Source organism: Notothenia rossii, assembly GCF_949606895.1.
Source record: "Notothenia rossii genome assembly, chromosome: 1".
NCBI classification, from domain to species: domain Eukaryota; kingdom Metazoa; phylum Chordata; class Actinopteri; order Perciformes; family Nototheniidae; genus Notothenia; species Notothenia rossii.
Genome location: NC_136912.1, coordinates 6,859,858 through 6,886,621, shown reverse-complemented (window position 1 = coordinate 6,886,621; position 26,764 = coordinate 6,859,858). Strand labels below are relative to the sequence as shown.

The window sequence follows — 26,764 nt, the reverse complement described above, 5'->3', positions numbered from 1 at the left end:
ACTCTGCCTACCCATAAGCCCCCCACCTCTCAATCAATTTCCTCTTGACTGCCTTTTTATTTATTTTACTATACTTACTTGTTTGCCTGTCCTTGTTTGTCTACCCTCCCTCATATTGTAAAGCGTCTTTGAGTCGTGAAAAGCGCTATATAAATAAAATGCATTATTATTATTATTATTATTATTAAAGTACTTCTTGCTTCCGTGCAAATCGTTTGGGACTGCTTAAAGTAAATGTACAATATATTACACTTTTGGAAATGTGTGGTTGTTCAGCTCTTGTAAATAAAACTAATGGGGGGTCGGAGTTTCCTTAAGGGGTCCAAGACAGATCCATCAACTGAGAATAACTGTAAACATCTGGAAGGTCGATTTTGAGTTAAAAATGTTGTCTTATGTAATAGTTTGTAACGTGAAATCCACAGTATATACAATACGTTGTATGGATTTCAATACATCACAACTCCATATGAACAAGACACGTCCTCTGCAATAAAACCATTAAAATGGTCTGATAAGAAAATTACTGGCAAGTTTTATAAAATATGAAATGTTTTTCTTGTTAAGCTCTTGTAAATAAAAAAAATGGAGGGTCATAAATGAACAGAAGGTTTCATCGCTCACACCTTCTGTGGAACTCAATTTGTATTTAGTCCTTAGACAATAAATCATGATCCAACTCAGTAGCATATTTGCACATTCAAGCCTTGCATTTTATTCAACATTTATTTCCATTCACGCCGAGAGCAGAGAGAAAATAAAACATGTTTTCAATCCAAAAGTATGACTCGGCAAAGGTTAACATTTTGATCCCAAAGTTCCAGCCCTGCAGACGGATTCTCACATTAAAAAACAGAAAGAGAAAGATGCACCGTTACAGAGAATATTCAACACACACTTTGTTCTTGTGGCGGCTTCTGTTTCCTCCTCAGACGTTCATCGACAACATCAGGAACTGGGAGGACAATAAAAACAAATTACAATCAGATCCCATGTTACAAACAAAAAAATATAAATATAAAGTCAAGTCAACTTTATCGTCAATCTCAAGATACACAGTAACATCTGGAGTGTTCATTTAACACTCTGAGATAAGGACCATAAAGTGTTCACTGACTCTAAGTGTTAAATGAACACGGTCAGGAAGTGGGCGGTGTTAAATTAACATATCTTTAATATGTCTTATGCTCTTTGAGAGATATTCAGCTATGTTGGCTCTTTGCTGTAACAGTTGTTCGCCCTCTGAGGGACGAATGAAGGAATTCTGATTCTGACTGTATTCCTGCAGTGAGAGAGGCCAACGAAATGTCCTTATACGTTTGTTTGTTTGTTTGTTTGTTTGATAAACAACAAAGCTATTCTGATGTTTTTTGTTGTTTACCTGCATGATGTTCATCTTCACCCGGCCGCTCTTCCTTTGGTCCATAGCCTGGAACACTCCTGGAGAAGGGGAAGAGCAAAAGTAGATTTTAACATGAATAAATCTGCACTTTGATGAGTTAAAGGCAATAGTGATGTTACCTAGCGGAGGGTTGTCTTCTTCTTAATGTGTACTAAACATGCTCATTTGAGTTTAACTGTTTATGAATATATATTAAAAACAAGTATTTTGGTTAAAAGCAACATTGAGAGCCTAAATGCATTCAAAACATTAAGTTCAACACCATATAATGTTAATTATAATGAACCATTAGCCAAACCATGCAGCATTAGTATAATTATTAATATTATGACACTTTTGTATTTGTTTATTTTAATATGTTTAGAAGCACTTTTTTTGTTACACTACTTTTTATATATACATATTTATATATATATTAAAACAAATTATTTATATTTTTTATTTGATATTTAATTGTTTTACTTTTTATCATTTTATTTAGATTTTATTTTTTTTTATTTGTATTTAATCTTATTTTTAATTGATAATTTATTTGAATATTCATTTTAATTTAAATCAATTCAAAAAGGAGCGACTGTAACAAAATGTAATTGCATAAAGGGTTTCTGCTTCTTATTTGTTGAGGCAGTACTCCCTTTAAACCCAGCGTAAGATAGTATTCAACGTACTGAACATGTTCTCCAGACGCACGATGCAGGTCAGGTAGTCGTCGAAGTCGATGTCGTAGTTTTCGTCAGCGAACCTCAAACCGACGAGCTGCAGCAGCTTGTTGTTCAGCTGCATGCCTGCAGGACAACAAACACAAAACATCACAACATATTCACAAACAAATACCTCTACTATACTTTATTTTAACTGATAGTATAAGGACATTTTACTGCACATGTTAATCCCTTTAAATTAATTAAATAAAACATATGGTGACAGAATATGATCTAATATATTTTTAAAACTATTGTAACATTACAGAACATGAAAATATGCAAAATATGTCAAATGATTCTTATATTTTGCATTGTGACATCTCCAGTAATAATCATAATCATAATAAACATAATAATAATGGTTGTATATGAATATTATAATATAAATAATACAAATACATTTAAAATATGTTAATGTTAATATGTTTTCCTTTCCAGTACAACATGAAAATGGTCTAATAAGAATATAAATGCCAAAATATATTAATTTCAAATGTAATGATTATATTGAAATAATGGTCAGAAACGTTAAATTAATAGTTTTGCACCAAATGTTAAATGCTCTGACCTGCAGCTTTGAGAGCGATGCGCAGCTCGTAGGACGACATCTTCCCGGAGCGGTCGGTGTCGAAGGAGAGGAAGAGCATCTGCAACGACAGAACGTTTATATTATTGTGTTTATTTTGATCTCTTTCCTCTTCCAGCACAAAATTACAGCAATAAATAAATAGAAAGTAACATTAAAATAATAGTAATACATTTGCTTCGTACTTTAATTTACTTAAAGGGGACCTATCATGCAAAATGCACTTTTGTACGTCTTCTCTACATGAATATGTGTCCCCGGTGTTCCAGGGAACTCACCAAGTGTCAGAAAACACAACCCTCTCTATTTTCCTCCATACCCAAATCTCTTAAAAAGGGGCTGCAACGGATCTGATACAGACTGATCCAGATTTGAACACTTCTATGACGTCACAGAAGTGGCGCTACGGCTATTGGGCCAACTCCACCAATCAGGAGGAGACAGCCACGGACATTGCCGTTGGAAAGCGCTGGAGACGCTGTAGTACATATGCCAGGCCTGTAGATGGTGCTGTTCTCACAGAATCAGCCCATGATGCAAAGACAGTGTTAAATTGAGCGAAATGAGGAATGGCTAAAATGCATGATCTGTTTGGTATTTTGAAAAAAAAAAAGTATAAATATGCCTTATATAGGTATGGTCCTACACTATATTATATTATTCAGATATAGCATGATAGGTCCACTTTAAATGTCTGCTACTTTATATTTATTTTACATTTATTCGACAACACAATTAATTTTGCACGCTTGTATTATTATTACAAAAAATATATCAAGTATGATGAGATATTATTACCCAGCAGTATGTAAAGTTATATGTGAAAAATGACCTGTGTATATATATATAAAAAATATTATTTATACATAATACTCCTTTAATTTCCAAATTAATGATCTGTTTGGTGTTTCGAGTCAAACACTTCAGAGACAGTTTCTGTATATTGTTTTAAAAGAGGACAATAGGGGACCTTTAAATAAACATTTTTAATGCAGGACATTAACCATATTTTGGGGTTTTATTAAACTGTAGTATTATGACTTTTACGTTAATTTATCTAATTATTTCTTCCTCCTCTTATTCATAGTTTTAAAGCCAAGAATCACAAACACTCACAATCCACTTCTTCATCTTCTCCCAGAAGACCTTGAACTCCTGGAACTCCAGCTGCCCGGTGTTATCCACCTGATCTCTGTCAAGGAAACACTTTGTGCTCATAACCATCCATCAGTTCAACATTTAAAACACTCCTTTCTAACTACTGGAAACAAGTCAAGTCTGTTATGGAAAATATACTTAAAGTGATCATTCCATTTAACTTTGAGACACGTGGAACTGAGACCAACAAATACACGTTCAATATCTTATTTATAGCAAGTCAAAAAGCACGGATTAGGAAATGGTTGACGACAGATGCACCTCAGGTTGAGGACTGTTTGATGTTAGTATATTTATGTAATGAAGAAACTGAGATCTATTGTGAGACTTGAACATGACAAGATTAAAGGTCATCTACTATGCATAATCCACTTCTTCATGTCTCTTCTACATCAACATGTGTCCCCTCTTCTCCATGTCTCTTCTACATCAACATGTGTCCCCTCTTCTACATCAACATGTGTCCCCTCTTCTTCACGTCTCTTCTTCATCAACATGTGTCCCCTCTTCTTCATGTCTCTTCTACATCAACATGTGTCCCCTCTTCTTTACGTCTCTTCTTCATCAACATGTGTCCCCTCTTCTTCATGTCTCTTCTACATCAACATGTCTCCCCTCTTCTTCATGTCTCTTCTACATCAACATGTGTCCCCTCTTCTTTACGTCTCTTCTTCATCAACATGTGTCCCCTCTTCTTCATGTCTCTTCTACATCAACATGTCTCCCCTCTTCTTCATGTCTCTTCTACATCAACATGTGTCCCCTCTTCTTCATGTCTCTTCTACATCAGCATGTGTCCCCTCTTCTTCATGTCTCTTCTACATCAACATGTGTCCCCTCTTCTTCATGTCTCTTCTACATCAACATGTGTCCCCTCTTCTCCATGTCTCTTCTACATCAGCATGTGTCCCCTCTTCTTCATGTCTCTTCTACATCAACATGTGTCCCCTCTTCTGCATGTCTCTTCTACATCAACATGTGTCCCCTCTTCTCCATGTCTCTTCTACATCAACATGTGTCCCCTCTTCTTCATGTCTCCTCTACATCAACATGTGTCCCCTCTTCTTCATGTCTCTTCTACATCAACATGTGTCCCCTCTTCTTCATGTCTCTTCTACATCAACATGTGTCCCCTCTTCTTCATGTATCTTCTACATCAACATGTGTCCCCTCTTCTCCATGTCTCTTCTACATCAACATGTGTCCCCTCTTCTCCATGTCTCTTCTACATCAACATGTGTCCCCTCTTCTCCATGTCTCTTCTACATCAACATGTGTCTCCTATTCTTCATGTCTCTTATACATCAACATGTGTCCCTTCTTCTTCATGTCTCTTCTACATCAACATGTGTCCCCTCTTCTTCATGTCTCTTCTACATCAACATGTGTCTCCTATTCTTCATGTCTCTTCTACATCAACATGTGTCCCCTCTTCTCCATGTCTCTTCTACATCAACATGTGTCTCCTATTCTTCATGTCTCTTCTACATCAACATGTGTCCCCTCTTCTTCATGTCTCTTCTACATCAACATGTGTCCCCTCTTCTTCATGTCTCTTTTACATCAACATGTGTCCCCTCTTCTTCATGTCTCTTCTACATCAACATGTGTCCCCTCTTCTTCATGTCTCTTCTACATCAACATGTGTCCCCTCTTCTCCATGTCTCTTCTACATCAACATGTGTCTCCTATTCTTCATGTCTCTTCTACATCAACATGTGTCCCCTCTTCTTCATGTCTCTTCTACATCAACATGTGTCCCCTCTTCTTCATGTCTCTTTTACATCAACATGTGTCCCCTCTTCTTCATGTCTCTTCTACATCAACATGTGTCCCCTCTTCTCCATGTCTCTTCTACATCAACATGTGTCTCCTATTCTTCATGTCTCTTCTACATCAACATGTGTCCCCTCTTCTTCATGTCTCTTCTACATCAACATGTGTCCCCTCTTCTTCATGTCTCTTTTACATCAACATGTGTCCCCTCTTCTTCATGTCTCTTCCACATCAACATGTGTCCCCTCTGTGGAAAGAGACTCTGAAAGTTTCAGGAACAAAGATTCTCTCTCTTTTTGATCCATTTCTATAAAAACCTGTCTGAAAATGAGCTGATCAGATTTTGGCCACTTTATGATGTCATAACGATGTGTTGTCTTGTGTAACCATTAGCCAATCAGCAACCAAGGTAACCCCCCCCCCCCCCCACCTTATCACCTGAATCTCCTCCTAGAGCACCATTGAGTTCTTTGTAACCAAATGTCTCTCAGAGGGGCGTGGGGAGGGGCTCCTTATTTTCATCTAAAGTAACAGACAGAGAATCAGCACTTTGGAAACAGGGCTGAAACAGAGGGGATTATGGGTAATGCTGCAATGATCTGTTTGGTGTTTCAGCCAATCAGAGACAGGCTCTGTATATATCTGAGACCTGGGATATATTGATGAAAAACAGGATAATAGGGGACCTTTAAGAGTTGTTGGGCTTCATTGGTTGAAGACATATCTAAGCACTTTGAGCACGTGAAAAAGCGCTCTAACAAAAAATGGAATTAATTATTATTATTATATCTACGGTTAGATCGGACTTTACCTAAATAATTATTAGCTAATGTTTTCACTACTCCCACCACCCCAAAGATTTATATATTTTACTTGGACATTACCTGATTATCTTAAGGAATGTGTTTTTTTTCTATTATTATTATTTTTGTATTCCCTTTCTTCAAGTGTATTTGTTTATTATCCCTGACAAATATTACGCTATTGTTGAATTGTCTTTAATTGACAGATTATTATTATTTGAACAACTATTTTAATCCTTTGTAAACAGAACAAGTGGAAAGCATGTCATGCTGTTCATGACCTGGGTTCCTAATAAACGACTCCTTTCTTTCTCTTTCTAATCTCCAACATCACAAACACATGATTTGACAGGATGAGTGTAGTCTGACGTTAAAGTTAAAGTGGTGTAAGGATACGTCCATCAGGTTGATGATGCTGTGGCAGGTGCTGAGACTCAGGCCGTCAAACTTGATCTCTTTTCCTGAAAACACAATCCATTCAAACCGTTAATGATACAACATGCAATCAAATGCTAAGAGAATGCGGTACATACATATATATACAGTATATATACAGTATACACAAATAGTTTGACATCCCTTTCATGAAGCCACATTATCTGACTCAACACTCAAACCAGAAAGAGAGACGAATGATGAGATAATTAACAAAAAGCTCCAAATATATTTTTGTGTTCACTTACTTCTGCTGAGAACGCCGTCGAGCATCTCCTTGAGCTCTCTGACGGAGATCGCCTCGTCCTGGGGGGGAAATACAACTTTAAAGTCATACAGAAACTCATAGTCATCTACAAATACATCGATAAACCCTATATATAATATAATATAATAATAAAGCAGAGGTCAAATGTCACTGTGTGCTGTGTGTGTGACGATTAAAGAGGGTTGCATTCTCCAATTATATAATACTGTATTAGTTGTACTTCACAGTTCACAGTATAAGACCCCTATCCTATCCCTAACAGTGTTATCCTTATTCTCCTTCTCTATGTTGAAACTGTTTTCTAAACTTTTTGGTTTCATAAGATCATTAGAAACTAAAGGCGCCACTAATAAAGTTTTGTAGAATATCTTTTCAATAAGCTGATGTGTAAACAATCCCGCTGCTCTTTAACACAATCACTTCCCAATTAAGGATCTATGAATTAGAATCAGAGGATGAAACCTTCACACGTGCACACATTACAGGACACAGTGACATTAGACTTCTGCGCTGAACCCATCCTAGTGCTGGGTATGGACCTCTCCAAATAATACTCCACACTCCATATTTAAAGTCTGTTTGGGGACTTGAACCGGCGACCCTACGATTCCCAGCAGACATGGCAAAAGTACACATATCAAGTAGAAGTACAGATACTCGTGTTTAAAAATACTCTGGTGAGAGCAGAAGAACTGACTAAACTTCTTTACTCAAGTCAAAGTAAAGAGGGCTTTGAAATGTACTTCAGTAAAAAGTACCCATAACTAGCAGCTGTTTTAAAGAGTACCTGACCTCCCTTTATATTAATAGAACAATAATGTCATTGTTAGCTAATGAATGTTTCCATGGTGACAACGTTTTCATTGGTCCCTCTTCTTTAGAGAAGACCAGGAAATGATGGATACACGGATCGTGTTCAAATCAATAGGCACGCAATGACTCTAAATAATAATGATCACGCCACCAAACACACATTCAGACTAAAGGAACCAGCCTGTTTGGAAAATGAGAGAAGTAGAAAGTACAGGTATTTGAGTTCAACATGTAAGAAGTAGAAAGTACAGGTATTTGTGTTCAACATGTAAGAAGTAGAAAGTACAGGTATTTGAGTTCAACATGTAAGAAGTAGAAAGTACAGGTATTTGTGTTCAACATGTAAGAAGTAGAAAGTACAGGTATTTGAGTTCAACATGTAAGAAGTAGAAAGTACAGGTATTTGAGTTCAACATGTAAGAAGTAGAAAGTACAGGTATTTGAGTTCAACATGTAAGAAGTAGAAAGTACAGGTATTTGAGTTCAACATGTAAGAAATAGAAAGTAAAGGTATTTTTGTTCAAAATTTGAGAATTAGAAAGTACAGGTATTTGTGTTCAACATGTAAGAAGTAGAAAGTACAGGTATTTGTGTTCAACATGTAAGAAGTAGAAAGTACAGGTATTTGAGTTCAAAATGTAAGAAGTAGAAAGTACAGGTATTTGAGTTCAACATGTAAGAAGTAGAAAGTACAGGTATTTGAGTTCAAAATGTAAGAAGTAGAAAGTACAGGTATTTGTGTTCAACATGTAAGAAGTAGAAAGTACAGGTATTTGTGTTCAAAATGTAAGAAGTAGAAAGTACAGGTATTTGTGTTCAACATGTAAGAAGTAGAAAGTACAGGTATTTGAGTTCAACATGTAAGAAGTAGAAAGTACAGGTATTTGTGTTCAACATGTAAGAAGTAGAAAGTACAGGTATTTGAGTTCAACATGTAAGAAGTAGAAAGTACAGGTATTTGAGTTCAACATGTAAGAAGTAGAAAGTACAGGTATTTGAGTTCAACATGTAAGAAGTAGAAAGTACAGGTATTTGAGTTCAACATGTAAGAAATAGAAAGTAAAGGTATTTTTGTTCAAAATTTGAGAATTAGAAAGTACAGGTATTTGTGTTCAACATGTAAGAAGTAGAAAGTACAGGTATTTGTGTTCAACATGTAAGAAGTAGAAAGTACAGGTATTTGAGTTCAACATGTAAGAAATAGAAAGTACAGGTATTTGAGTTCAACATGTAAGAAATAGAAAGTACAGGTATTTGTGTTCAACATGTGAGAAGTAGAAAGTAAAGGTATTTGTGTTCAACATGTAAGAAATAGAAAGTACAGGTATTTGTGTTCAACATGTAAGAAATAGAAAGTACAAGTATTTGTGTTCAACATGTGAGAAGTAGAAAGTACAGGTATTTGTGTTCAACATGTAAGAAGTAGAAAGTACAGGTATTTGTGTTCAAAATGTAAGAAATAGAAAGTACAGTTATTTGTGTTCAACATGTGAGAAGTAGAAAGTACAGGTATTTGTGTTCAACATGTAAGAAGTAGAAAGTACAGGTATTTGTGTTCAAAATGTAAGAAATAGAAAGTACAGGTATTTGTGTTCAACATGTGAGAAGTAGAAAGTACAGGTATTTGTGTTCAACATGTAAGAAGTAGAAAGTACAGGTATTTGTGTTCAACATGTAAGAAATAGAAAGTACAGGTATTTGTGTTCAACATGTGAGAAGTAGAAAGTACAGGTATTTGTGTTCAACATGTAAGAAGTAGAAAGTACAGGTATTTGTGTTCAAAATGTAAGAAATAGAAAGTACAGGTATTTGTGTTCAACATGTAAGAAGTAGAAAGTACAGGTATTTATGTTCAACATGTAAGAAGTAGAAAGTACAGGTATTTGGGTTCAACATGTGAGAAGTAGAAAGTACAGGTATTTGTGTTCAACATGTAAGAAGTAGAAAGTACAGGTATTTGTGTTAGAAATGTAAGAAGTAGAAAGTACAGGTATTTGTGTTAGAAATGTAAGAAGTAGAAAGTACAAGTATTTGTGTTCAACATGTAAGAAGTAGAAAGTACAGGTATTTGTGTTCAACATGTAAGAAGTAGAAAGTACAGGTATTTGTGTTCAACATGTAAAAAGTAGAAAGTACAGGTATTTGAGTTCAACATGTAAGAAGTAGAAAGTACAGGTATTTGAGTTCAACATGTAAGAAGTAGAAAGTACAGGTATTTGGGTTCGACATGTAAGAAGTAGAAAGTACAGGTATTTGTGTTCAACATGTAAAAAGTAGAAAGTACAGGTATTTGTGTTAGAAATGTAAGAAGTAGAAAGTACAAGTATTTGTGTTCAACATGTAAGAAGTAGAAAGTACAGGTATTTGTGTTCAACATGTAAAAAGTAGAAAGTACAGGTATTTGAGTTCAACATGTAAGAAGTAGAAAGTACAGGTATTTGGGTTTAACATGTAAGAAGTAGAAAGTACAAGTATTTGTGTTCAACATGTAAGAAGTAGAAAGTACAAGTATTTGTGTTCAACATGTAAGAAGTAGAAAGTACAGGTATTTTTTTATATTTAAGAAGTCAAAGTAAAAAGTCTGAAAAATAAGTAGTGGAGTAAAGTACTGATACCAGAAACATGTACTTAAGTACAGTAACAAAGTATTTGTAAGGATCTCTGATGGGTTGGGGAATATATATAAAAACGTGTCTAACGCTCGTGTTTCCTCACATCTCCAGCCAGCGCTTCGAACAGTCGTCTCAGGCCTTTCTCCTCGTCCGTCTCCTCGTCAGGTTCAGAGGGCATGGGCGGCTGGAGAGAACAACAACGACAACACGGCATCAGAACAACAACACAGGATGATGAGGTAATAGATCATGTTTCATATTGAATCCTGGGTGAAACACTCACATCTGGCAGGTCAGCATCGACAGTGCTCCCCATCTCCCTGCAGGACAGAAACAGAAGATGAGATGGACATTCAGTTTTAAGGGATTGCAGAAAAGATTGTTTGTCATTTTTAACAAACCACTGGGTGAAGAAACTCATATCTGTCATTGAACAAAACCCTGAAGCTTCTGTGGGAACTTGTAAAATGCTTTAAACCCACATAGATTATTTAATTAGATAAGATAAAACAGATCTTTATTAATCCCGTGGGGAAATTCAGGAGTTTAAGCAGCAACAGGGTGAGAGTGAAAATAGGGGCTCTATTAAATACAAATGAAAATCTAATAAATATTAAGCATAAGAAATAAAATGTGGACAAAAGTATCCTTAATGAAGTTATGATCTTAGTGTTTCCCACCCGTTTTTACACATTAGTGCAGAAATGTCACGTATCGTACATATTATATCTTTTAGGGGTCATTCTTTAAAATTCTCCTTGTATTTTTACCAAAATGTTACATAAAATATATTTAAAGGTCCATTATTTTAAATACTCTTTGCGTTTTAACACATAATAATGTAGTTGTAACATATTATATCTTTAAGGGCAATTATCTTGTATTCTCTTTGCATTTTTACACATATTTGTGCGGAAATGTTCAATATTATATCTTTACGGTGTTATTAATTAGAATTATCGTTACGTTTTTACAGATAATTGTGTCAAGATGTTGCATAAAATGTCTTAAAGGGTCAATTATCTTAAATGCTCTGTGATATTACACATTATAGTATGGTATGTTTCATATACATCAAGTCAAATTCCTCGTACGTGTCAACCTACCTGGTGATAAACCTGTTTCTGATTCCGATAACTTGAACTCTTTTTTGCATTTTACACATTGTAAAGTAAACAGCATTGAGTCCTTTACTGATGCAACACTCACAGCGTCCCGGCCTTCTTCTCTGAGAAGATCCTGATGATGAAGTCGGCCTCGTGGTGCGGCTGGAAGGTTGTAGGAACCAGCAGATATTTCCCCGGAGGCAGAGTGAAGCGCTCGGAGATCTCCCGCATGTTGACGTAGGTCTTGCTGCGAACCTTGGAGGGGTGGTAGCGGAAGAAGTCTTTCCCCGCCTGGTCCTGGTCGTCTGGAGCCTGAACGCAGAGAGAGAAGAGTCAATATCTGCTTTAAACTGCACTGAATGAGCTGGGTGAAACTTACGTTCAGATATTAGTACACAAATGTGAGGGAATAATTCTGTCTTTACGCCGAGATATTTAACCTTTTCTGTGTGTTGACATTTACGACCAACCCTGGCTCTGTTATCTCTCTTAAGGAACGGGAGGCTCCAGCTATCTTGATAAACCAGTTCAACTCTCGGTCACGAGATGGTTTACGGCTGTGGGAACGCTGGCTTCAAGGCCATTAGGGGTCAGACGCAAGTGATTCAGGGTGCCCAGCTGTTTAGTCTATCTCCCCAAATATGTTGTTTACTCTCTCTGAACTAGTTAAAAGGTCTATCGAGAGAGACGCGCGGCAGATTTGACATGGCAACCCACCAGGGCAGTCAGAATCTCTGGCTGTGTGACTTGTGATGTGAATTTCTCAGGACGATACTTGTAAATAAATATCAGTGTTTGACATCAAAGCTCCAACTCTCCTTGTGTCTCTCTGAGTCCTGACTCTCCATTATTGCAGAAGTTTCCCTTACAGAAATATCATTAGTATTTGCATTCATGGGACACTTAACTCAAACTGTGATGTTTACGAGTAAGTTAAGTTGTTGAAAGACACATTTTAGGCTACAGGTGAATTATATTTGTGCTAATTTAGGTTATGTCTATCCATCTATCTATCTATCTATCTATCCATCCATCCATCCATCCATCCATCCATCCATCCATCCATCCATCCATCCATCCATCCATCTATCTATCTATCTATCTATCCATCTATCTATCTATCTATCCATCCATCCATCCATCCATCCATCCATCTATCCATCTGTCCATCTGTCCATCTATCTATCTATCCATCCATACATCTATCCATCCATCTATCCATCTGTCCATCTGTCCATCTATCTATCTATCCATACATCCATCCATCCATCCATCTATCCATCTGTCCATCTGTCCATCTATCTATCTATCCATACATCCATCGGTCTATCTATCTGTCCATCTGTCCATCTGTCCATCTGTCCATCTGTCCATCTGTCCATCTATCCATCCATCCATCCATCCATCCATCCATCCATCCATCCATCTATCTATCTATCCATACATCCATCTGTCTATCCATCCATCCATCTATCCATCTATCCATCTATCCATCCATCCATCTATCCATCTATCCATCTATCCATCTATCCATCTATCCATCTATCCATCCATCCGTCTATCCATCCATCCATCTGTCCATCTGTCCATCTATCCATCCTCTGACCTCATACACAGCGAATCCGATGGTCTCCAGGTCCATGCCCTCCTTCCTCAGCTTCCTCCTGTTCTTCTGCATCAGAGCGATCACCACGCTGCAGACATCATCGTCATCGTCAGCGTCTTCCAGCTCCAGCTGGAACTGCGGGTTGGTCCAAAACGTGTCTGAGGGATGAGGATGAAGAGCTTTAGATAAGTGGTTCACAACTTTATTTCTTAAAGGAGCAACTTTTCTGTCATTAAACCCTAAACTATAAGTGATATTTTAAGGGTTTTTCACAATAACATGCAGAACAACCAATAAACTGTACAATCAACCCAAATAGCGAATGCAATAACAGAAATTTTAACAATATGGTTAATTTTCTATAAAATGGTCTCATATATTTCAGTACATCCAGAGCTGATTTCTCCCAAACCAATATAATAACTTTTGTTATATTTTAAAATGATGTGTTAGTATTACCTATGTTTGTTCTAAATACTATTTGGCATTACCTATGTTAAGTGATAATAAACAAAAAGTAAAGTTTATCTTAAAAATAGGCGATTTAAATACATTTCGAGTAAAAAAATTGTGTAAAAACAGCATTAGAGATTAGTTTTGCTCTTACATTATTTGACAAATAGGCTCTGAAGTTTGTGTTCAGGTCTTCATGTTGAGATATTAACAATAATGTTATATTTTGAATAGTAGGACACATTTAAAACAAACACATTTTTTTCAAAGGAATTAAGGAAATCCTCACATATTGTTTCCTCACATATATTGTTTCAAAGATTTCTTACATATCTTCAAATCATGTCGGCTTCATGACCCCGCCCATGAAACCATTATTTATTTTAATTTTATTTAATTATCATACATTTTACCTCCTTGCGTCTATCTGATCAAATGTTATATTTTGCTGCATGTACCTTTTAAAGTTCTTAACAAATAATCTGAGGGGGATTTCTTGTTTTTAACTTGTGATGTGTCATTTTGTAAAGCACTTTGAGCTGCATGTGTTGTATGAAAGGTGCTACATAAATAAAGCTTTATTATTATTATTATTATTATTATTATTATTACATTTGGGCGACCCCAGGATGGGAACCAGCGATTTGGAGGGTAATTTAGGACTTAAACACCAATCAGTTAACGCCAAAAGCTTGTATACTAATCGTCTAAGCGTCCTCCCATAAATCCCTCCTGTTGAAACTTCTCTAAAGTGTCCTGTGGGGTCCTTCCTCACCGATGAAGTTCCTGCAGCCCCCCGCGGTGGAGCCTCTGATCCAGTTCCCCTCCAGCATGTTGACCTCCCAGTGACGCTTGGTGTTGTCCGTCAGAGAGTCGGGGGTCATGTTGCAGATCTCCGCCTTATCGTAGTTCTTCTTGAAGTCTTCAAACTCCATCCTGGAAGAAAATCAATATCAACGTCATGTACAGGGAATTTAAGATGGACAGAAGTGGGAAGTAGTGAAGTACAAATACTTTGTTACTGTACTTAAGTACATGTTTCTGGTATCAGTACCTTACTCCACCACTTATTTTTCTGATGACTTTTTACTTTGACTTCTTACATGTTGAACCCAAATACCTGAACTTTCTACTTCTTACATGTTGAACACAAATACCTGAACTTTCTACTTCTTACATGTTGAACCCAAATACCTGAACTTTCTACTTCTTACATGTTGAACACAAATACCTGAACTTTCTACTTCTTACATGTTGAACACAAATACCTGTACTTTCTACTTCTTACATGTTGAACTCAAATACCTGTACTTTCTACTTCTTACACTTTGAACTCAAATACCTGTACTTTCTACTTCTTACATGTTGAACACAAATACCTGTACTTTCTACTTCTCACATGTTGAACTCAAATACCTGTACTTTCTACTTCTTACATGTTGAACACAAATACCTGTACTTTCTACTTCTTACATTTTGAACACAAATACCTGTACTTTCTACTTCTTACATTTTGAACACAAATACCTGTACTTTCTACTTCTTACATGTTGAACACAAATACCTGTACTTTCTACTTCTTACATTTTGAACTCAAATACCTGTACTTTCTACTTCTTACATTTTGAACTCAAATACCTGTACTTTCTACTTCTTACACTTTGAACTCAAATACCTGTACTTTCTACTTCTTACATTTTGAACACAAATACCTGTACTTTCTACTTCTTACATGTTGAACACAAATACCTGTACTTTCTACTTCTTACATTTTGAACTCAAATACCTGTACTTTCTACTTCTTACACTTTGAACTCAAATACCTGTACTTTCTACTTCTTACATTTTGAACACAAATACCTGTACTTTCTACTTCTTACATTTTGAACACAAATACCTGTACTTTCTACTTCTTACATGTTGAACACAAATACCTGTACTTTCTACTTCTTACATTTTGAACTCAAATACCTGTACTTTCTACTTCTTACATTTTGAACTCAAATACCTGTACTTTCTACTTCTTACACTTTGAACTCAAATACCTGTACTTTCTACTTCTTACATTTTGAACACAAATACCTGTACTTTCTACTTCTTACATGTTGAACACAAATACCTGTACTTTCTACTTCTTACATTTTGAACTCAAATACCTGTACTTTCTACTTCTTACATGTTGAACACAAATACCTGTACTTTCTACTTCTTACATTTTGAACACAAATACCTGTACTTTCTACTTCTTACATTTTGAACTCAAATACCTGTACTTTCTACTTCTTACATGTTGAACACAAATACCTGTACTTTCTACTTCTTACATGTTGAACCCAAATACCTGTACTTTCTACTTCTTACATGTTGAACCCAAATACCTGTACTTTCTACTTCTTACATGTTGAACTCAAATACCTGTACTTTCTACTTCTTACATGTTGAACACAAATACCTGTACTTTCTACTTCTCTCATTTTCCAAACAGGCTGGTTCCTTTAGTTTGAATGTGTGTTTGGTGGCGTGATCATTATTATTTAGAGTCATTGCGTGCCTATTGATTTGAACACGATCCGTGTATCCATCATTTCCTGGTCTTCTCTAAAGAAGAGGGACCAATGAAAACGTTGTCATGTTGCCGTTGGTCACCATGGAAACATTCATTGGCTAACAATGACATTATTGTTCTATTAATATAAAGGGAGGTCAGGTACTCTTTAAAACAGCTGCTAGTTATGGGTACTTTTTACTGAAGTACATTTCAAAGCCTCTTTACTTTGACTTGAGTAAAGAAGTTTAGTCAGTACTTCTACTTTCACCAGAGTATTTTTAAACAGGAGTATCTGTCCTTCTACTTGAGTAAAGAATGTGTGTACTTTTGCCCTCTCTGCTTGCACATCTCAAAACATTATCTTGCACCTTTTTATCTGTTTTATTTGTTCTATGTCCTATATATTCATGTTGCTCTGTTGGAGGAGCCTGTGACTTCAGTTGTTCATTGCCATATCTACTGTAGCTAATGTGCACATGACAATGAAGCCTGGAAAATTGAATTACAGGGAATCTAAGATGGACCGTTTATCTGATCCTTTTCAAAGTGATTATTCTGTCCACTACATCCCTGCATACATATAACACTCTTAATGAGCAGCCCCTAATGCTCTGACTAAGTGTTAAATACTTAAATTGATAGTTTCTCTTATAGTTCGGATCACATTCATCTCGTGGACTCACCAGAATTCACCGTTATCTGAATTCTGCAGGAGGCGATTTTTGTCCGCTGCGCTCACACAGCTCCACTCTCTGGAGCTGAAACACGAGAGAGAACAACCTGTTAATGTTTACAAGCAGGAATATTCAGTAAAGTTAGTAAAACAGGGACACAAAAAGGCAAACAGAGAGATAAACAACCACAGAATACATGGTTTTTGTGTGTCTGGATGACTTTATTGTTTGTTAACATTGTATATGTTTCTATTTCTGTATCATGTAACGCGCTTTGTCTGTGCTCCCTTCCTTACATATAAGGGGATTTTTGCATCTCTGGGTCCAGTTTCTCATAATCCATCCATATGTATACCCTTATTTTTTCACATACTGTTTGTTGTATATTATTACAGTTATGATAATGCTTACCTGTCACTCCAGGGGCCGTTCCACTCGACCTGACCCCAGGGGTTTCTGACCCGGATCAGCTGGACCTTCTGACCTCTGACAGCCACCTGAAACCAGACGAAAAATGGTGAAGGATTTCCCTCATACTGCAACTGTCTCCCATATATACCAAATCACCTAGTGCCCAAATCTGCCTTCAATATAAAAACACAATAAACTACTTCAATTAACTTAAAGGACTCCTATTATACTATTTTTCTGACCAAACAGATCACCCATTCTGAAAATAATTCTAAATAGCAAGAGAGGAGAACTTATGTAGGAGAATTCTACAGAGAGTAATGAAACGCCATATTATGAAACCACATCAAAGATTATCTCTGAAACAGTATGGAGCTCAAAGGCTTTCTCTCTTGCCGGTTATACCACAAGGTGACTTCCTTTTTATTTCCTGCTTCTTCACACACATGCTCTCCAGTACAGGTTAGCTCTGAGTGTTAGCGATGCTAATGTAAACACAGACCATATTACGTCCAAAACAGTCGGCCATTGTTTCTGATAGCAACGTTTCTGATAGGTTGTGCGGGACGTTGCCAGGAGTTCAACCTAACGCCCGCTGACATTTTAGTAATGTCGTCATGACGGCGGCAAATCCGGATCAGCTGTTTTGTTCCCCCGTTTTTAAGAGATGTGGGTACGGAGGAAAAAAGAGAGGGTTTTGTTTTCTGACACTTTGTGAGTTCCCTGACACACCGGGGACACATATTTATGTATAAAAGTGCATTTTGCATAATATATGACCTTTAAATTACAACACTATAATAAAAAGTTACATTTACGATAAGCAGATACTGCAAGGAGATAAAGGTTTAACTATTAAATAATGAAAGCAGTCGTACCTCCTCCAGGCCGGTGATGGAGTAGGCGTGTCCCTTCACCAGGCCGGTGCTCGTCTTCGCCTCCGACTCTGCAGAGCTGGTGATCTGAACAAAGAGGAGGTTGAGTTAAGAGACATGCTGCAGAGATGCAACATCACTGAGGAGACGGGTTAAGGTTCTACAAAGAGAAGCAAAACAACAAAGAGAGACAAAAAACGACCACTGAGTTTCAAAACTACACAAAAAAGGACTAAATAAGTTTGCAAAGCTGCTAAAAATGATGTTAAACAACAACCGAGATGCAAAATGACTGAGAAGACAGAAGAAAACGTCTGCAAGGAGAAGCAAAATTGACTATAAGGATTAGAGATGTCCCGATCCGATCACGTGATCGGGGATCGGAGCCGATCACGTGATTTTCAAATGATCGGAATCGGGAGAAAAAAAATCGGGGATTGGGATTTTTTTTTTTTTTTTTTTTTTTTAAATGTTGTATTCAATGTTACAAAACAACAATGACCATGTTCAAGTCTTAAATTCATCCTGATGCCTTAGTTTTGGTTTCAAATTACACAACATCATGTATGTGTTGCTTCTTTGGGCCTTGTTTTCATAGACCTGGTTGCTTATTTCTCTCAAATCTGGCAACAGAGTGGGCAGGGCGCAGTGTCTAATTGTAGCAGTAAGCTAACGAGTACTGAAAGCTTTATTTTGTTTTGAGCCAATGCTGCACAACTGAACTGATCCAATGCTGCTGTGAAAGAAAGAAGCTATATCCATGTTGGATAGAATATTCAATTTAAATAAAAAAATAACCTTAAGGGACAACTTGAATGCTTTTTTTCTTTTTTTTCTCTTAATGCATTGCATAAAGATCGGAAAAAATCGGTATCGGCAAATTGTCAAAATCAAATGATCGGAATCGGATCGGGAGCAAAAAAAGGTGATCGGGACATCCCTAATAAGGATCTAAAACAACTAGAAAAACCTGTAGAACAACTGAAAACAGAAAGAAAACGTGTCCAAGAACATGCTAAATGACGACAGAGACACATAATACAAAATATTCAAACTATGATTATGAAAAACTACTATAAAAATGCGAATCAAAGAGACTAGAAGAACCTAAAGAGACCCAAATTACTGAGGTAACACATCTACAGCTACTACGAAGAAGTCAGAAAACATCTACAAGTAGTCGAAGAACTTCTACAAGGAAATGCAATTTAGCATCAGGCTGCAAAACAAAAAAGCCAAACACAACATGCACAACAACAAGGAGATGCAGTATGAAACAAAAAGGCAAAGAAAGAGACTAAGAGACACAAAAGGACTACAGAAAGGCATGAAACAAGTACAGAGTGTCTACAATAAGATGCAAATTGACCCAAAAAGTATGCAAAACAACAGAAAGAGACAAAAAACGGGACAAAGATGAAGATTTGTGGTCATTTTTTTGTTATTCTGTGTCTTAGTGGAGACTTTGAGAGGTGTGAATAACAATCATTTATAATTGAGAGTCCTTACATCGATGGAGCATCCCATCATGGATCCCCGGTCCATCGCCTTCTTCATGATGTGGAACAGGTTGTCGGGAGCTTTCTTGGTTTCGTAGGCTTCCCCGACGCCTCCAGTGAAATCCTCCATGGCTTCCATGGTGCTGCCGCCCTTCAGGGACTCGTAGCTGCCGTGAAGTCTGAATAAAACACAGAAATGATGAGCAGGGATTAAACAAAGTGATGAAGTTTAATAGCAGACTTTACTTGTATTCGAACAATTACAGTTTTTCAATGCAGTCTCATTTTGAGAGTACATTCATCAATTTGTGCATCGACGGAAAATGAGTTATATATTGGAATAAAAAGGTTTGTATTTAATCTAATTAAAACTGAATTTTAATGGTCCATCATTGAGGTAAGGTAAGATTAGTTTATTTATATAGCACATTTTCAACATTAACACTTAATAAGAAGACAACAGAAAGGAACACAGTAAATAAACATAATGGGATAACAGGTTCATAAAAACCATGCATAAAAGAGATACAGAATAGTTTCAAAACATAATTGTAAATATGGTAGATGCTAAAACAAGACTTCTGGGTAAGCAGCTGAAAAAAGTAATGTTTTTAGACTCGACTTAAAATAACTCAGCGTTGGTGAAGACTTCAGGGTTTCTGGAAGTTTGTTCCACTGTTGGGGGGCATAGAAACTAAAGGCAGCTTCTGCGTGTTTGGCACGTTAAAGCAGATACGGTAAAACGACAGGCAATATTATTTGGAGCTTGGAGGACACAAAGACGATGTCAGGTGTTTCATGATATTTGGTATTTACTTGGCGTAGGCTTTTTAAAGTCACAACATATAGAAATTGCAATAACAAAAAACAAAACAATCATTAATCAATAATATTATTCAAGTAATATAAAGGAATAATGAGAAAGGTTTCTGGTTTCTCCTTTATATAAAGAAGTGCAAACATTTTAAGTGTGTTCTTCCATCCACTTAACTTTAGATATTGGCATTATGTATGAAGTGCTTGCTCAACCAGATCAAATTATTAGCAGGGATTACGCAAAGTGATCAAATCGAATGGTAGACTTGAAGATTCAATTGTATTTGAATAATTACAACTTTGCTGAGCATGCTTTTTAGTCCTGTTAATAGTGTTTATTGACCGTTAATTAGCGATGTCCCGATCACCTTTTTTTGCTCCCGATCCAATTCCGATCATTTGATTTTGACAATTTGCCGATACCGATTTTTCCCGATCCGATCTTTATGCAATGCATTAAGAGAAAAAAAAGGAAAAAAGCATTCAAGTTGTCCCTTAAGGTTATTTTTTTATTTAAATTGGATATTCTATCCAGCATTGGATCAGTTCAGTTGTGCAGCATTGGATCAAAACAAAATAAAGCTTATCAGTACTCGTTAGCTTACTGCTACAATTAGACACTGCACCCTGCCCACTCTGTTGCCAGATTTGAGAGAAATAAGCAACCAGGTCTATGAAAACAAGCCCCAAAGAAGCAACACATACATGATGTTGTGTAATTTGAAACCAAAACTAAGGCCTCAGGATGGCTTTAAGACTTGAACATGGTCATTTTTGTTTTGTAACATTGAATACAAAATATAAAAAAAAGTATTTAAAAAAAAAAAAGAAAAAAAAAATCCCGATCCCCGATTTTTTTCTCCCGATTCCGATCTTTTGAAAATCACGTGATCGGCTCCGATCCCCGATCACGTGATCGGATCGGGACATCTCTACCGAAAATTGATTTAAAATTGTAATAATTATTTAAACTAATTAAAGCTGAAGTTTAATGGTCCATTCCTTGAGTAACACTATTGCTGTAAAAGTGCTTTAAAAACCAAAATAAGACGTTTTTTTTCATGTAAGACTTGATTGTTGTGGTTGATCAGAACTTTATATTATTGTCAGGTTAAAGCAGGTACGATAAAACTACAGACGTCTCTTTCAATATGATTGGGAGTTTGGAGGACACAAAGAGCATGTCAGGTGTTTCATGATATTTGGGAATGTATTTACTTGGCGTAGGCTTTCTCCAGCAAGGCGCTCCAGAACTCGTCGTTGGTGGCCGAGTGGAGCATGATGAGTTTGTTCCTGACTGCCGGCAGCCGGTCGTCCACCACCACGTCCAACCATTGGTTGTGATTCCAGAACTGAGAGAACAAAATACATGTATTTATTATGAAATTATTCACCCACTGCAGATAAAAAAATCTCACCAATTAAAAGTTCTCAAAAAAATTCCAGGTGTTTTTGAAACCAGGATCTAACAGTTATCAGAGCGAGTGAAGTAGAAGGAGCCGCAGAGTATGAATACATATATTTGTAATTCATAGACTGAAACTGTTTTCAACAAAACACAAATAACAGCGTACCTGGAAGTGAAAGATGCCGGCGTATCTGTTGTCAAAGTCCTGGTTGGGGGGCACGACTCGGGCCATGGCATCTTTTTTGAGGGTCAAGGACGCGATGGCTGCCAGGAGCCAGCAGTCACCTGTGGAGATCAAACAGGTGCCGTCATTTAGTATTATTGTTTATTGATGTCTGTTCATATATTTTATATATGTTGCATATGGGGCGAAGACTGCGAGCTAGTTCAGTCCGACAACTCGAGCACCAATCAGACATTAACACGTGACGCGCCTCGTCCCTCTTACAACCAACCAAACACATTCTCCTAAACATGCCGCTCTATTTAAGCTGCCAGGTCTTCCTGCCTCTGCCTCACTGCTGCTGCACTGCTGTGTTCACTTGCTATTGCTACGTTCATGTTCCTGCTGCTGTGTTTCATGTTGCTGCTGCTTGCCTGCCCCACCACCCCAGCTTCCACCCAGCTTCCGCCCCAGCTCCCGCCCCAGCTCCCGCCCCAGCTTCCGCCCCAGCTTCCACCCAGCTTCCGCCCCAACTTCCACCCAGCTTCCGCCCCAACTTCCACCCAGCTTCCGCCCCAGCTTCCGCCCCAGCTTCCACACCAGCTTCCACCCAGCTTCCACCCCAGCTTCCACCCAGCTTCCGCCCCAACTTCCACCCAGCTTCCGCCCCAACTTCCACCCAGCTTCCGCCCCAGCTTCCGCCCCAGCTTCCACACCAGCTTCCACCCCAGCTTCCACTCAGCTTCCACCCCAGCGTCCACCCCAGCTTCCGTCCAGCTTCCACCCAGCTTCCACCCCAGCTTCCACCCAGCGTCCACCCCAGCGTCCACCCCAGCTTCCGCCCAGCTTCCACCCAGCTCCCACCCAGCTCCCACCCAGCTTCCACCCAGCTTCCACCCAGCTTCCACCCAAGCTTCCGCCCAGCTTCCACCCAGCTTCCGCCCAGCTTCCACCCAGCTTCCACCCCAGCCTCCACCCAGCTTCCGCCCAGCTTCCACCCAGCTTCCACCCAGCTTCCACCCCAGCTTCCGCCCAGGTTCCACCCAGCTTCCACCCCAGCCTCCACCCAGCTTCCGCCCAGCTTCCGCCCAGCTTCCACCCAGCTTCCACCCAGCTTCCACCCAGCTTCCACCCAGCTTCCACCCCAGCTTCCACCCAGCTTCCACCCCAGCCTCCACCCAGCTTCCACCCAGCTTCCGCCCAGCTTCCACCCAGCTTCCACCCAGCTTCCACCCCAGCTTCCGCCCAGGTTCCACCCAGCTTCCACCCCAGCTTCCACCCCAGCTTCCACCCCAGCTTCCGACCCAGCTCCACCCCAGCTCCACCTGTAGGCTTTGGGGATAGTTATCTAATCATCACTCAATATACTTTGTAAGTCTGTGGAGTGATGAGGCCCGAGCCTAGACGCCAAACTCAAACTATATGTTGCTTCTAATAAACACATTAAGAAACACGTGAGTTTTCTGACTGAAATATATTTATGCAACTATATGATTCACACATCCCCATATGTGTTATATATCAATGGATATTAATGAGAGATGCAATTGATTAATTGTGTAGCTGCTAATTTTAATTCCTTTTTATACTGCCAGGTATCTTTATCTATAAAAGTACATGTAAAGTAAAAGTACTGTACTTGATAACGTTTAATTTTCATCACTGCTTGTTGCATGTTTAGAAGAGCCGGGGAATTTTATGAGATTTTAAAAGTTTCTTTACTTTCCTACGCTGTATTTGTTATGCCAATGACAATAAAGCCTTTAAATCTTTCCATCTTGAATCTTGAACTGTGTACTGATTCTCGCAGAAAGCACCCACCCAGCTGTCCTTGGCAGATGTCCGTCCTGTCTGCACCCCCCACGATGAACTTTGGGTCTTCACAGATCTCCTGCAGAAAGACGGGAGAATAACAGGTTGCTTTATTTAACAGTGAATCAACACATCTGACAGTTGAGAGGAGACACAGGTTCCTTTAGTGGGTGTGTTCACATTCCTGGCATAATAATCAGCGGCATATCCCAACCACTGAAAACACACACAGACACACAGACACACACACACAGACAAACACACACACACACACACACACACACACACACATGGAGAAACGCCCGAAAGATAAATGTGTCACTGTGACAAACGTGAGTGGCGAGTTTTCTAAAGTTTACTCAGTGAATGCTAACAGGTATTACGTGAGTTTAAATAATTATTAACTGTCATATTGTTGTGTAAAAGGACATAAGAGGCCATGCTAAAATAATGACACTGTTAATCTAAGATCTGTTGTGCCGTTACGGATACTATATACTAATTGTATTATATCTATTATTTGTATCTCTATTATTATGAGAGAGACAATCTGTGATATTTATTTAATTCGTTTTTGGAAGATTGTCAAGAATTGAATGTTTCATGTCTTTTTTTATATGGATCCTACGAAGAATAAGGCAATATAGGGAGGCTGTGGCTCAGTGGATAGTGTGCTGGACTTCAAATCAGGGGATAGAAAGTTCGAGTCCCACTGCAGTCAGCATGTCGTTGTGTCCCTGGGCAAGACACTTCACCCCACATTGCTCCTGTGGGGATTGTCCACAGTACTGAATGTATCTAAATTGCTTTGGATAAAAGCGTCTAACAAATGTCATGTAATCTAATGTAATATAATATAATAATAATAAAAGTCATATTCATACAAGTTATTTATAGAGCGCTTTTTAAGGTATTCAAAAACACTTGATAATCTTAGGTCCTATGTCATGGCCATTTCTACTGATCATAATTCCATTGTTGAGGTCTACTAGAATAGATTGATATTGTTCAATGTTCCAAACTCACATTGGTTTCTCATACAGCATCTCTGTATAGTATGTGTATTCACTCTCTGTCCTAAACGGCTTGTTGGAGCTCCTGCCCCCAACCCCCCCCCCCCCTCCCTGTGAGCCCAGTGGCCGTCTGCGAGACAGCGAGACACAGCGAAACCCAGCCCGAAACACACACACCCGCAGTCTGGCTGGGAGTTTGTGCGTGTGCCCAGGCTGAGCTCCGCGGTGTCTCGGTGTCTCGCCGACCCCACACCAGTGAGCCAGCTCACAGTGTCCCGCTCCTCGCAGCAGCGAGCCTCGCAACGTCCCGCCGAGTGTGTGTGTGTGAGGAAGTCCACGGATTGGTCCAAATGTAACGGCTCCGCGGACGTAATGTAACGGCCCCGCAGATTGGTCAATTTGGACCAATCTGTCACTATACCCGAAATACGTCACTATACCCAAGAAGTAAACAATGGAAAAAGAGAAATGTCCAACGAGGCGTTCTGGGGCAGCACAGACAGGTCTTCTCTGTGTTAGAGTTTTACTCGCTACAGGGTGTACTTTGAGGGTTTGTGACTCTGCAGACCGTTTACATGCAGAAAAAGCTACATAACACACAAGGGGACGGGTAATAACAAGAAAAGCATGAAATGGGCCCTTTAATAAACAAAACAACTTCAATTAGATATTTAAACAAAAGTGAAGTAAGATAAGGTGAAGTAAGATAAGTGTCACTGTGAGTGTCACTGCAGATAGCGCTGAGGTGTGTGGGGATAAAGTCTGACTCTCAGAATGAGGAAACTGCACTCTGCTCTATTTACTCTGATTTACTGGCAGAACTGGTTTTGCAGCTACGCGTTGATAAAAACTTAATTTCTCTCTTTGTAGATAAAAAAACGTCAGATACCTTTTCACTTTATTCATCCGACAATACTATCCCAGCAATTAAAAACTCTGCGATATAATACCAACACTCATTAATTAAACTGCCATTGAAGTTTCATTTTTTTCAGGTGCTTGAACAGTTTTATTCCACATATTTATGACTGTGTAAACCTATTAGTTACAATATTAGACCCATTAACAGCATATTACAGACTCTCCGCCTTTTAAAGCTGTCAATACTTGTTTAGCCAACTCCCAAAGAAGCTCTATTCATTCAGGTAATTCCAGTTGTATCCCATGTGTATGACTGTCGTATGCCTATTAGAATAGTAAATATGACAAGTTGTACATATTAAACCCATCATAAAAGATGACATCAAACACATCTTTGACAACATTTCATTCATTCAACACTCAAAAAACCAGATTCAAGACACATTTGTTGACTTTCTCAGATGTCTCCTTGCTATTTCGACCCGGAGCATCACTCCTCAATCTTAAAATCTACAAATATCAAGTCATACTTCATACCTTTGGTCTCTTCCATTCGATGTTGACAGGCACGCTCTGGCTGTAGTAGAGCGAGGAGTCTTCAGCGGGGAAGTCTTGGTCCTCAAACAGGACTCCCTTCAGCAGACACTCGTGCCTCAGCTCCTCAAAAGTCTTTCCGTCAGACTGTGTGTCCACGGGCTTTTTGGGGTCGGAGCCCCGGCCCGAAAGTCTGGTCTGGAGAGACATCGTCCTCTTCCAGAAAAAGCCAGAAAAAGGTATGACACAGAAGACGTTAGACGGTGTTTGATGGAGTGATTCTCCTGCTGTGTGTTCGGTTTGAAGGAGTGATTCTCCTGCTGTGTGAGTGTGTGTTTGTGTGATGCAGCCTGTCAGGTGGGTAGGGCTGACAGGTACACACACCCTCCGTTGAGAAACAGGTTTGTCCTCCTGTGAGCCTCGCCCGC

The 26,764-nt window shown here is 38.4% G+C and overlaps 1 protein-coding gene across 1 annotated transcript; it reads right to left on the bottom strand.

The window, feature by feature from the left end:
- Window positions 1-687: 687 nt before the first annotated feature.
- On the bottom strand, window positions 688-26,689 carry capn9 (calpain 9). Its single transcript, XM_079685861.1, has 20 exons — window positions 26,340-26,689; window positions 23,938-24,007; window positions 22,120-22,238; window positions 21,764-21,897; window positions 19,740-19,908; window positions 18,234-18,317; window positions 17,356-17,441; window positions 16,954-17,028; window positions 14,498-14,658; window positions 13,270-13,427; window positions 11,767-11,975; window positions 10,841-10,877; window positions 10,661-10,741; window positions 7,113-7,170; window positions 6,826-6,890; window positions 3,809-3,877; window positions 2,675-2,753; window positions 2,071-2,187; window positions 1,382-1,440; window positions 688-955 (listed from the first exon to the last, which is right to left on the bottom strand). Exons 1-20 carry the CDS (start codon window positions 26,544-26,546, stop codon window positions 929-931), a joined length of 2,064 nt encoding a protein of 687 aa, XP_079541987.1. The 5' UTR covers window positions 26,547-26,689; the 3' UTR covers window positions 688-928.
- Window positions 26,690-26,764: the final 75 nt, after the last annotated feature.

Bases quoted from the DNA above. Each gene is read 5' to 3' on its own strand.
- capn9 (XM_079685861.1), bottom strand. From the start codon at position 26,546: ATGTCTCTCCAGACCAGACTTTCGGGCCGGGGCTCCGACCCCAAAAAG. The intron at 22,239-23,937 runs GTGGGTGCTTTC...TGATCTCCACAG, and splicing joins CATCTGCCAAGGACAGCTGG to GTGACTGCTGGCTCCTGGCA. The intron at 17,029-17,355 runs GTAAGCATTATC...CTCGTGTTTCAG, and splicing joins AACGGCCCCTGGAGTGACAG to CTCCAGAGAGTGGAGCTGTG.